Source organism: Bufo bufo, chromosome 2, assembly GCF_905171765.1.
Source record: "Bufo bufo chromosome 2, aBufBuf1.1, whole genome shotgun sequence".
NCBI lineage: Eukaryota > Metazoa > Chordata > Amphibia > Anura > Bufonidae > Bufo > Bufo bufo.
Genome location: NC_053390.1, coordinates 307,014,037 through 307,027,045, shown reverse-complemented (window position 1 = coordinate 307,027,045; position 13,009 = coordinate 307,014,037). Strand labels below are relative to the sequence as shown.

Here is a 13,009-nt window from a genome sequence, read left to right as displayed (position 1 = left end):
TTTTTTTGCGGGGCCACGGAACGGAACTACGGATGTGGACAACACACGATGTGCTGTCCACATCTTTTGCGGCCCCTTTGAAAGGAATGCGTCCGCACCCGTTCTGCAAAATTGCGGAACGGATGCGGACTCATTCATACAGTCATGTGAATGTAGCTATATTCCGCAAGGACAGGAAGTCTTCTCTGTGGTCACTCTATGCAGGCTACCATAAAACAAAGTGTTAAATTCATTTTAAAAGCAAGTTATATAGGTGTTCTCAATAGTTTTGGTCTTTTTTACATTTACACAAAGAAAGGGTACCTGGGGTCATTTTCAGTTAAGTTGCAGAAAGAATTATATGCGCAAACCTATATCTGTGCGGTGTAACGCCCTGCAACTCTCTCTTGTAACGCTCCTTATACTTTATTGTAAAAACGTGGGGAGAGGCTATAGGAAGGGCAAAGATGCAGACACAAAGAGAGTGGAGTAAAAAAAAAAGGTGGGGAGGTGAAATGAAGACGGGTGTGGGAGGAAAAGTAGGCGGGAGTTTCAGGAAATGAGGGTCACAAGGAAGAAAGGTGGGGGGAGCAGAAGTGACGGCTCAGCAAAAAACACACCCAAAGTTAATGCTGAGACAGGATTTCTGGGGTTGAGCACTGTGGGGAAGGCAGCATGCCAGGTGCATGGAGGGGCTAACTAACATAGGATGGGATGGATGCTGGTGGGATAACTTGTTGTGTAACCTCTTCTCTTCCAGAAGGTGTAACACAGATTCCCCACAGCCTTTCCTGGTGAGCTGTTGGTCAGAGCTGCTGAGAGGAGGGATTTTTAAAAGACCGCTGCTGTCTACAAAGCACTTTTACGACATCCTTCTACCACACAAGGATGCTTAGTATGGACATTTTGCTTTCAAGTCTGCATCCCATTGGTGCCCCTGTGTGACCTTCAGAGAGTTCCTTTGTATGTGTCATGTGTTATTGTATTAGTCCTAACTCTCTAAATGTTTGCAGTATGCTGAGTACTGGAAAAAGTATTTTTAACACACCATAAACGTCCCTTCATTTAAAGGGACAGCCACCCCCCCCCCCCCCCCCCCCTCTTCAAGTTCATGTGCCTTACTGAGGCTGAACTGGAATCCATCGGTACAGTGCTATCTTGTTCTCTATCTTCTGCGTTGTCTGATATGGAATCCATATTATAAGATTCCTCTAATTTAAAACTACACTTGCCAAAATAATTTGCTGCAATGAAGGCCACGTATCCATCTGATATTGCAAAGTGTCTGCAGCAGGGAGGTGACAAACTGCAGTGTGTTGTATAGATGTGTCCAGAAAAAGTATCATTTAAACTTCTGGGGACCCCAGTGCAAAATCTGTAGTAGTACCTACCAAGTGCCATCTGTAATGCTGGTGTCTGCTTGTGAGGCAGAAGACTTCAGTCACCAAGGTGCGATTGCCACCTTTGCATCTCACAAAGCTATGACCCTGAAGTTTAGGACACCCATATGTGCTCAACAAAGGGGAGAAATTACCAGCTATTGTACGTAGGTCTATACAATTGCTAGACAGACTTCAACACTGCCGTGGTGCCCATATTTGACAGTTACAGTAGAAGGCAAATACGTAACTCAAAGGTCCCGAGCTCCAATGCAAAGTGTGTAAGAGAGCCTACCATGAGCCACAATGCTGGTGTCTAAGAGAGTGGCCCCCCTCAGTTACCAAGCGGTGTGACTGCTACCTTTGCACCCCCCAATAGCTCCAACCCGTGAAGATAAGCGTCTTTTAGGTAATTTCCTGGTTACGGAGTAGAAGCAGCTGCAAATCATGGAAGAGATAAGTGTGTTGTGGCATGTGGGCACAGTGGCAAGCTATAGCTGCACTATGACATTTGTATGGACACTACTGTTGCTGTGACATTTGTCTGGGCACTGCTATGGTTGGCACCATTTTTTTTACCTCTATGATGGCTGGCACATCTGTATAGACATTGCTGTAGCTGGAAGATTTGTTTGGGCCCCAATGAGAAGGCGTTTGTCCATCATAAACTGCATGAGCAGTCTGTCCAGATAACTGGCCCATGTAAATGTGCCGCCGATCAGGACTTCACCGTGTCTAAACAGGGAGGTGCTGCCAACAAACAATGAAACTCTAAGTAACACTACAAAAAGTCGCAGGGTAGACCAGACCTAAGGCTAGGCCTATACGACAACATTTGTGGCACGACTGTTTGTCGCAGTAATGTCAAGCGACATATTTTATAAAGCTAGTCTATGGTGTCACACTGCGACATCCAGTGACTGCGACAGAGTTGCAAAAAACCCATCCAAGATGGATTTTTGTGCAACTGTCATGTCGGAGTTGCAGCACGTCGCAGTACGACACCATAGACTAGCTTTATAAACTAGCGCGCTACACTGGTGCGACATGAATGTCGCGCGACACATGTTGCAGTATAGATGTACCCTATATGTTGCAGGACTTATTGTCGCCGTGAAGCCCTAGCCTAACAGATACGTTGTAAAGACTTTTCTATGAATGTCCACTAATCCAGAATGGTGGATTATCCAGTGCATGTCAGGTCCTGATATACTCAAATAGGAATTTTCTATGCACAAAGAAAGTTTCACTCTATTTTGTGCTCAGGAGGACCAAAGATAAGTGAATCCTGCCAATCTAGTCTAATCATAGGGATGATGGAGTGATTGCTTCAGATGAGTGGAAATCTGCATCCAAGAACATTACTGAAGAAAGTTACATTAAAACTTGTTTTATTCACAATGCAGTCTTTTTATATACATGATGCCATCTATTGAAATATCCACATAGATCAACACACATCGGATATAGTCTGAATATGTGACAATGTCAGATTTGAGCTTGCATGTTACATAAGCATTATATATGTTTAAGTATATTAGACTAAAACATCCACATTTTCATCTGGGTTTAAGGTTTGGATCTACATTTTAAATCTACATATTTAATCGTATGTGCACCTTACCCTTATGTGCCTAATAAGATTTTGTTTAGCAACATTAGGTCCTCATTTACATTACTGAGCAACTTTCCCTGTAGAGCACCTTCACCAAAAAGGCAACCGCTTTTTGCATCTTCTTATATTGTATCTCCAACGTAATATCCATTTCGTCCACTAGGGAGTGCACGTGTGCCTCATGAAATGTTCCAAATGTGGGAGTAAAGACCACGTAGCAAGTCAGAGGCAGGACCCAGTTGGAAAAGAGATTGTTGGAAAGAGGAACATCAAATTAGGAAACAGAAAGCTGCAGAAGAGGACAACAGAGTTCATGGAGAAGTAGAAGAGTGGATGACGGCTGGAGGAGAACTACCTGTGATTGAGGACAGCTAGCACCAGTAACTGGCAGTGTGTGGAGGTGGGAAAGCACAGAAGACAATATTCCATACAGTCCCAACTTCCCACCTCCAGGAGTGTGAAAGACTGACTGCAGCCCCATTGCTAAGAATGGACTCTCTAAGGACAATCTGGATATGGCTCATGCTATGTTCGGTATACTCTTTCACCCTTGCCAAGTTCAGCCCAGAGGTGAGACAATGCATCTATCTATCTATCTATCTATCTATCTATCTATCTATCTATCTATCTATCTATCTATCTATCTATCTATCTATCTATTTCTCTTCTATTTCTCTATCTATTATCTATCTATCCATCCAACCATCCATCCATCCTAAAAAAAAAAGATATTAGAAGGATATGTTGAACTTTCCAATAGTCTTTTTGATGAGTCCCTTGAAGCCAATTACTTTTTCCCCCTCCCTCCTTTTTTTTTTTCCTGGAGAAGTCATTCTGGGCTCTCCTTAGAATCTGAGGTCACACATGAATCCTGTTAAAATCTGGAAATGTGCTTTCTGGAAAAGATTCAATGTTTGGGGCGAGAAGCTGGAGAAAAGTGGAGAGACCCAGAATTATTGGGAATTAGGAGACAGATTTAAGACACTCGGAAAGTGATAGAAACAGTATGGAGGAAAATGAGGAGAACAGTACAAAGGACAGGGGGTGAGACTAGAGAGCACAGTCATGAAGTGAAGTCTAATGTCTAGGAATATGTGTCTTTCCTTCTGCTTGGTCCAAAAAAGGTATTTCTTGGAGGAAAAAGCTTTGGTATCCTACAATGGAAGGAAATGATTTGTGGGTTTCTGAATTGCCGCTTTTCAGTTGTATAATTCACAAAGATATCATTTACTTTAGTGGGTTCTTTTAAAAAAAAAAAACTGTTTGGAAAATGCGGTGCATGAAGTAAAATGGAGCAGAGAAGAAGGGGTGAAAACTGGAGCCAGGAGACTGAATGAGGAGAGTCATTGTGGGAGGAGGAGGTGGGGGAGAGAGAGGCCACTTGGAGGATCTTCCATTGAACAGACTTCTTTGGTCTCCTTGTCCTAGCTAACCAGAGACATGAAGCTTAACAACAAGCTATGTGTCTTGTGAAAGCAGCAACGCTGTCTGATTTTCCAAATAAATCAGTTTATTTCAAAGACCCTGTCTACACAAATGATGTCTGAGACCAGTAGAGAAAGTAAAGCTTAACTGTGCAAAAAGGAAAAGGGTATTTATGTACATGAATGTCTCAAAGCGTATCCAAATCTAAAATATGTGTTGACTACATAAAGGCTGATAACACAATCACAATAGCTTGTGTTAGCTAAATGCTACAAACTACAAGGGCTTCCTCGCAATGTTACTTCTTTTGTGAAGTAATTTCTTGTTTTCTGTTAGTTACTGGAATTATATTTCATCTTGAGGCGTAAGAAAGCCTAGAAAATGTGCTTCCAACATAAAGATGCAAGTAGGCTTCCTACGTAGGGTTAAGTTCCCAGATGTAGCTCCAGTCCGGATTCACACAAAGACTTGCTCAGTTTAAGATTTGCTTTGAATTGTACCAGTAACAATCTGAAATGAGCGTGTATCTGTAGACTGTTCTCCTAAAATGTCTATGTAAGCATCTACTACATTCCAGGACCATGAATGAGAAAAGACGTTACCACGCTTTCCTCCATTTTGTGCAGATGGTGATTTTTTATTTTTTTTTGTTAACTATTTCTAATGCCAAACCCTTTATTCCCCCCCCCTTCTCATGACTCCTCACCTATGCTCGAATTCCTGGCAGGCACAATCATCTGTTTATCCAGTGACCACATCTGCCTTTTGCAGGTCTAATGGTATTGGCAGAGGCATTGTTCATAAATCAAAGGTTTATGTTCCAGCCACCAGGGGAATAGGAAAAATCAATTGTTCGCATGGACAAAAGAAAATGTAATAATCCATTAAGAACTGATGGGTTTAACTCAATGGCAGTAGTAGTGGACGAATTATTTCATGGAAGTATTGAAATCACAGCACTAAGGGGTATGATATTTCTTAAACTGACCGTAGATCAAGCAATTGTCAGTGGTACTAGTACAGTCAGTTATGAACTATGGAGACAATTATCATTTGGCTTGGAACAATGCTATTCTAAATGTTAATTTCTGTCCCAAAGACAACTCCCTCCCCCTGGAATATTGTCTCTATCACTGGAAATATCTGTGCATGCAGGCGTTTTCCTGACAAGCTTCCCAATACTGAAAAATATTGGGCGGGGAATTGTTCACATCTATCACTAGTTTAAAGAGACAAAAGAAGTCTCTATCTATCTCACTATCCAGTTACCTTGTGTCCTAAAGAAATCCAGATGGTTTTAATATATGGGTGGGAATAGAAAAAGTGGGTCACCAAGCCATATTGAGTAGGCCAGCATTATCCTCATTTAACATTCTCCTTACTAAGCAAAATAGATGATTCAGCTTTAGAAGCTTAACCATATGATTACAGAAGATCACCTACAGTGAGAATAATATAATAATAATAATAATAATAAGCACAGTTACAAGAAAAAAAGAACACAGTATAATACAAAGCGGAGCTAATGGAGCCATTTTTGGTGACGCTGACTTCCAGACTCTTATGATAAAGAAAACACCAAAACCATACAGCTATACTATGTGGCAAACAGATACTAGTACTGTGAAACGTTCTGCACGGGTACACCCGTATGATTAGTCAGACATACAGAAATGTGTCTTGGAAGAATTTTCTTGCTGCAGGCTGTATGGAAGGATCTCCTGACACAGGACTATAGCACATCTGCATTCCCTTCCACATTCAGCAGGAGATATAGTATCCCCCCTCATCTTAGACATTTTAGCCATAGCCACATCTCTAGAACAGGGATTCCCCTGATCGCAGCACATCCATGCTACTAGATGCTGCTTCCACAGATCCCAAGTGAATGGAGGTTAAAGAAACAACGTACTGTAGCTCATTGTGCAATTTCCATAACTCCCATTCACCTTTATGACAGTTGCTGTAACAGAGTAGCATAGCGAGTTCAGCTATTTCTATGAACCTAGCCACCTTTGGTAGCCTGGATGCAGAGGCCAGCAGGAAAGTTTGAGGTGGGATGGTGTCAGAGGACCCCTGTTCTAGATATTGGCACAGGTTCCAGAGCTGGAATCTCATCTATCAGACAGGATGTGGATATGCCATAAGTGTCTGACATGAGAATATCCCTTTAAAAGGAATGCATCATCAGACTATAATCTTTTGTTTACATCAAAGTTTTACATTAAATATAATTTTTAAAATTTCTGGTGACATTTTTTATTTTCCGTATTACTCCAAATAAAAAAAAAAAAGAATAAAAAAAAACGACAATTCCACTAGGCTTATGTTGAGATTTCCTGTTCTAGACGGATCGCATCTCAGCAGTCATCTCATTGTCATCTCAAGCAATATTACAATGACAGGTAACACATATACATATGTATATATATATATATATATATATATATACATACACACACAGCACAGGATCCACCATTCACATTATCTTGTCAACTCCCCTCCCTGCAGAATGACCTCTCCACGGGTCACAGAGCATTCCCATAGAGGTCAATGATCTTCAGTCTACTGGTGCTCACAGTCCATGTGGCTGCTGTTGGCAGCTCAGGCAAGATGGCTGCCCCCTATATTCATGTACAGAAATCAGAATATAAAAATCTACAACCAGAAAATAAAAACAAACTAGAAAAAGATAATGCGCTACTGTCAGTTTGTAATCGGCATAGAAATATTTGGTGCCACATTCCCTTTAATTGCAGGACATCAATGGGCAGTGCAGAATAAGTAATTTTATTTGACTTCAGATGCACAGATGTCCTTTTATTATAGTGCGCCATTGAACTACAGATCTGGCTCCTGAAACCCTGGCACTGAGCGTACATCGCTGGGGAAAGCTGCAGTCAGTCACACCTTCCCCTGCAGTTGGCAAATGTAGTATTACATGGCGCCAGTTTATGTGAATGGGTGATCTTGTAATATATGGTCAGACCAAGTTGGAGCAGGAACCGCTGTCTTCTTCTGGCTCGCTGCTCTGGCGAATAGAGGGCGTAACGGGGCATAGGAGCCAGGGTTGTCTTAAGACAATTACAGACATGCTGGCCCTTTCTACTATAACAGCTCTATGGATGAGTGGCTTTGGCCTTAAGATTTGACATCATGACATTTTTGGGAATATTAAGACTGGTACCATGTGACATTATTGCATGTGAATGTATCTTCACAGATACACACAAATGCACTATAAATGGCATACTTTTATCTCACTGGAATATCCTTATTATTAGCTCAGTTTACAGGTTTTGGACTGCTGTCTCCATCTTAGATATTAGCCTGTACACGTCAGCAAGAGCTTGGCTGGCATATGGCGAATTTTCTGTGTCTACAGTTCAAAAATAAAAAAAACTGTTATCTATGGTGTAAAGAGTGCCAGCCAGTCTTCTGTATTATATTCTCCATTTACTGGGTTCTGGTGTTGCCTCCATGGACAGTCACCCTATCTGTGCACCCTCAACTTTCCCTCAACTGGATGCGATTGATCAAACTTAGGGTTCTCATGACAGACTACTTCTACTGCAGTTTTCCACTAGTGCCATTTGTAAGGCATAAGTGACAGTAACCTCCAGTAGCTTTAAAATATAACCTGTGGAAGACAATAGATGGCAACCCTAAATGTCTGATGCATGCTTCATCTTAAATTGTCCATACACATTAGATAGTTGAAGTTGTTTGGGCATAAAGTATCAGATATGATGGGTTTTTACCTGCCTGAGACATTACTGCCCATAGATAAGTACCCTAAGGACTTCTCCCCTCTCCCTATGGCACTAAACATGCACACTTAGCCAATCCTAGTCGGTATGTTTATGGGGTAGTTTGAGGAGATTTGTAAGATTTTCTTGATTTACACTCAACATAGCAAATCAGTGCAGACTTCCAAGATTGTAGTTAGCTCTATTATTCCAAAACCATTGCTTGTCAAACATAAGCACTTAGATATCAAGAGCGCCAAGCCTTCTTTTCTGCCCTAACACTCTACTAGCATGGTATACCTATAGATATAAGTGTCTTCCAGCGCTAAGGAACCAGTGAGTTACTCAAATTCCAGTCCAGTAATGCATACATATCCATTCTATGTCTAGTGGGAGATTCTTTTGGCTCTTTGTTTTTATGGATAGAGCTCATAGTCCCAATAAATAGCACTTGTCCAAGGAAAATATGTATTGTTCCATCTCCCTGGAAAATGTGAACATCCAGTTCTTGCAAAGGGGCTGATAGTCTCACTAGCCAAAATACGCAAATAAATGTTATCTAGTGTCTTCATCTTATCAGTCAACCAGATCTGGCCAAAATCGAAACTATCCAGAGACATTGAGGGAAATTTGCATTAAAGGGCATGTCATCTGTAGGGAATGCCACCACTGATGTAGTTCTTTCACCTGCTCCATATTCCCCAGCATGTATGTGCTTAGTAGCCAGTTAAAGACACATCTTTCGCCTAGTGAATAAAAATTATTTCCATACTGCTACTGAATAAAACACTGTATAAATGCCAATATTACCAATAATACCACTATACAACTACCTCCATAGAGTAACTAAATATTAGCGCCATACTGTTACTGAATAAAATCTACTAGACAAAGACCAATATTCCCCCCATACAGTGACCATGCAGTGGTAGATATTCGTGTTACAACAGACCATATAAGTGAATGTAGTACGGTAAAATGCAATGACTTACAGTTGACACATGTTCTTTGACTGGAGTCATTTACTTTTCCCATCTTTTTCATCCGGCTCACACCACCATGACAAGTTTTTCCAAACGTGACTCGTGTCTGCAGCATTTGCAACAGAAATCTTTGGCTCCTCATTTTTCCAGAATTTCCAGTGCTCCCCTTTTCCCCTTAGACAGTAATAATGTCCCCTGTCCGCTACTTAAAAGTAATAATGTCCCCTTTTCCCCTTAGACAGTAATAATGTCCCCTGTCCGCTACTTGAAAGTAATAATGTCCCCTGCCCGCTACTTGAACGTAATAATGCCCCAAATGCCTCATTAAAAAGTCCCAGAACGCCCCATAATAAGTAATAATTCCCTCTTAATTACTTCCTTAAAAAGTGATAATGCCCCAAATGCTTTCTAAAAAATGTCCCCCCTGAGTACCTCATAAAAAGTAATCATTTCCCCTTGAGTGCCTCCTTAAAAAGTAATAATTTCCTATGATTGCTTCCCTTAATAAGAATAATTCTGCAAGTGGCCCCCAAAAAAGTAATGATGCCCCTTAAGTGCCAAACACCAAGTGCCTTTGTGTCCCAGGGAAAAATTTAAACTTATACTAACCTCACCCTTATCTATTAATCAGCACAGTGAGGCATCATCATGCCTGCATAGTAGGTTCCAGGCGCAGGCAATACACTGCGTGCAGAATTATTAGGCAAATGAGTATTTTGACCACATCATCCTCTTTATGCATGTTGTCTTACTCCAAGCTGTATAGGCTCGAAAGCCTACTACCAATTAAGCATATTAGGTGATGTGCATCTCTGTAATGAGAAGGGGTGTGGTCTAATGACATCAACACCCTATATTAGGTGTGCATAATTATTAGGCAACTTCCTTTCCTTTGGCAAAATGGGTCAAAAGAAGGACTTGACAGGCTCAGAAAAGTCAAAAATAGTGAGATATCTTGCAGAGGGATGCAGCACTCTTAAAATTGCAAAGCTTCTGAAGCGTGATCATCGAACAATCAAGCGTTTTATTCAAAATAGTCAACAGGGTCGCAAGAAGCGTGTGGAAAAACCAAGGCGCAAAATAACTGCCCATGAACTGAGAAAAGTCAAGCGTGCAGCTGCCAAGATGCCACTTGCCACCAGTTTTGCCATATTTCAGAGCTGCAACATCACTGGAGTGCCCAAAAGCACAAGGTGTGCAATACTCAGAGACATGGCCAAGGTAAGAAAGGCTGAAAGACGACCACCACTGAACAAGACACACAAGCTGAAACGTCAAGACTGGGCCAAGAAATATCTCAAGACTGATTTTTCTAAGGTTTTATGGACTGATGAAATGAGAGTGAGTCTTGATGGGCCAGATGGATGGGCCCGTGGCTGGATTGGTAAAGGGCAGAGAGCTCCAGTCCGACTCAGACGCCAGCAAGGTGGAGGTGGAGTACTGGTTTGGGCTGGTATCAAAGATGAGCTTGTGGGGCCTTTTCGGGTTGAGGATGGAGTCAAGCTCAACTCCCAGTCCTACTGCCAGTTTCTGGAAGACACCTTCTTCAAGCAGTGGTACAGGAAGAAGTCTGCATCCTTCAAGAAAAACATGATTTTCATGCAGGACAATGCTCCATCACACGCGTCCAAGTACTCCACAGCGTGGCTGGCAAGAAAGGGTATAAAAGAAGAAAATCTAATGACATGGCCTCCTTGTTCACCTGATCTGAACCCCATTGAGAACCTGTGGTCCATCATCAAATGTGAGATTTACAAGGAGGGAAAACAGTACACCTCTCTGAACAGTGTCTGGGAGGCTGTGGTTGCTGCTGCACGCAATGTTGATGGTGAACAGATCAAAACACTGACAGAATCCATGGATGGCAGGCTTTTGAGTGTCCTTGCAAAGAAAGGTGGCTATATTGGTCACTGATTTGTTTTTGTTTTGTTTTTGAATGTCAGAAATGTATATTTGTGAATGTTGAGATGTTATATTGGTTTCACTGGTAAAAATAAATAATTGAAATGGGTATATATTTGTTTTTTGTTAAGTTGCCTAATAATTATGCACAGCAATAGTCACCTGCACACACAGATATCCCCCTAAAATAGCTAAAACTAAAAACAAACTAAAAACTACTTCCAAAAATATTCAGCTTTGATATTAATGAGTTTTTTGGGTTCATTGAGAACATGGTTGTTGTTCAATAATAAAATTAATCCTCAAAAATACAACTTGCCTAATAATTCTGCACTCCCTGTATAATGACATCATTGTGTACCTGCGCTGATATACTGATGTCCTGTGCATGGTCCCAACGTTCTTCTGGCCAGAGTCCTAAAGTGGCATGCAACCTGTAAGAGCGATAGTGGCCAGACAGTGAGCCTATGGCCTCTTGCTCTACCACAGGTTTCAACTGTATTTTGTATGTTGAAATCCAACATGACGACTTGCCTCTCCCATCACGAGGCCACCATACACATTTGATGGTTGGCCCATCCCATCAAAATTGGCGGATTCAGCTGACATACATCTAATGAGTATGGTCAGCTTAATCTTGCTCTGCCTAAAGGTCCCTAGATATATGTTGTTGGGGGAAATAGGGATCGGCATGTTGGATTTCTTAAAAAGTCTACTTTTTAACCCCATATATGTAGGTCCATTATTCTGTGCCGATTCATAACATATATATATATATATATATATATATATATATCTTTATAATAGCTGGAGCTTAGCTTTTGTTATACAGCACTCTAAATCTGCATAGACAGACTTAAATTATACTATTCCAACTGTCTGCAACCACCATTATAGGGAATTTCGGAGCTGACTGTATACTGTTTTATTGGTGAAATTAATGTGCAACCATATACTAAATGCACCCGGTAAGGGTAGCTGCACGTAGCCAGATTGTTATCATTTCATATGGATATTGGTGTGCAACCCTTAGGTTACCAAAGGGATTTAAAGCTCTGTGTCTGTAAAAGTAGAGCCCCCAACTTCAAAACAGTGAGTAATAAGGCAGACATTCACTTTATCTATGGTCCGCCCTGGGTTGTCTATTAACTGTACTCCTTTTTCTACTACACAACGTTGCCCGTGCAGTCATATGTTATATCTTGATAAGGTCTCATGCACACGGCCGTTGTTTGGGTCCGCATCCGAGCCACCCCACTTCAATGGGGCCGCAAAAGATGCGGACAGCACTCCGTGTGCTGTCCGCATCCGTGGCTCCGTTCCGTGGCCCCGCAAAAAAAATAGAATATGTTCTATTCTTGTCCGTTTTGCAGACAAGAATAGGCATTTCTACAATGGGCCGCAAAAAACGGAACTGTCGTGTGCATGAGGCCTAAGTAAAGGCTGCATCTGTCCAGACCTGTTTGTTGAAGTATTCCTGGTGAAACACTGTGGGATTAAACGGCAGTCATTGGAATCCTTGATTTAGAAATTGTATCCAAATACCCCTCACTGGTGTTCAAGTGATCATAAAATGCGTTCAACCACTGGGATCATTGATAAATCTAATCATATCATAATAACAGTATGCACCATTTACACTGTTTTTACCTGGTTATTTGATGGTCCATCACCAATGAAGTTGACAATATGTTTTCTTTGGGTCTGTTACTTATGGTGGTGCCATACTAAGGTGTGTTATATTGAGAACCCCATAACACTCTAATGTTGGTTAATAGCCAGCTTAGTGTATAAACTTCTGCAGCAAGTATCTGTGAAAGCCTCAACCGCTATGAAGATCTATTTAGGAATTAATAGGCACAGACTTTTAGACCTATTTAGAGGGAAAACAGCCCAAAAACATTTACCACCTATACACTGTTTAAAGTGATAAATTTAGAAGTTTAGCCATAATCTCCTGTGAAAACATAAAAATAT

The 13,009-nt window shown here is 41.2% G+C and overlaps 1 protein-coding gene across 1 annotated transcript in view; it reads left to right on the top strand.

The window, feature by feature from the left end:
* The first annotated feature begins 3,218 nt into the window (after window positions 1–3,218).
* The window catches only part of MMP14 (matrix metallopeptidase 14), a 46,203-nt gene continuing 36,412 nt past the window's right edge, over window positions 3,219–13,009 (top strand). Inside the window, exon 1 of the mRNA XM_040416882.1 lies at window positions 3,219–3,543. Coding sequence (XP_040272816.1) covers window positions 3,463–3,543 — 81 coding nt within the window. The 5' untranslated portion in view covers window positions 3,219–3,462. The remainder of the gene's footprint in view (window positions 3,544–13,009) is intronic.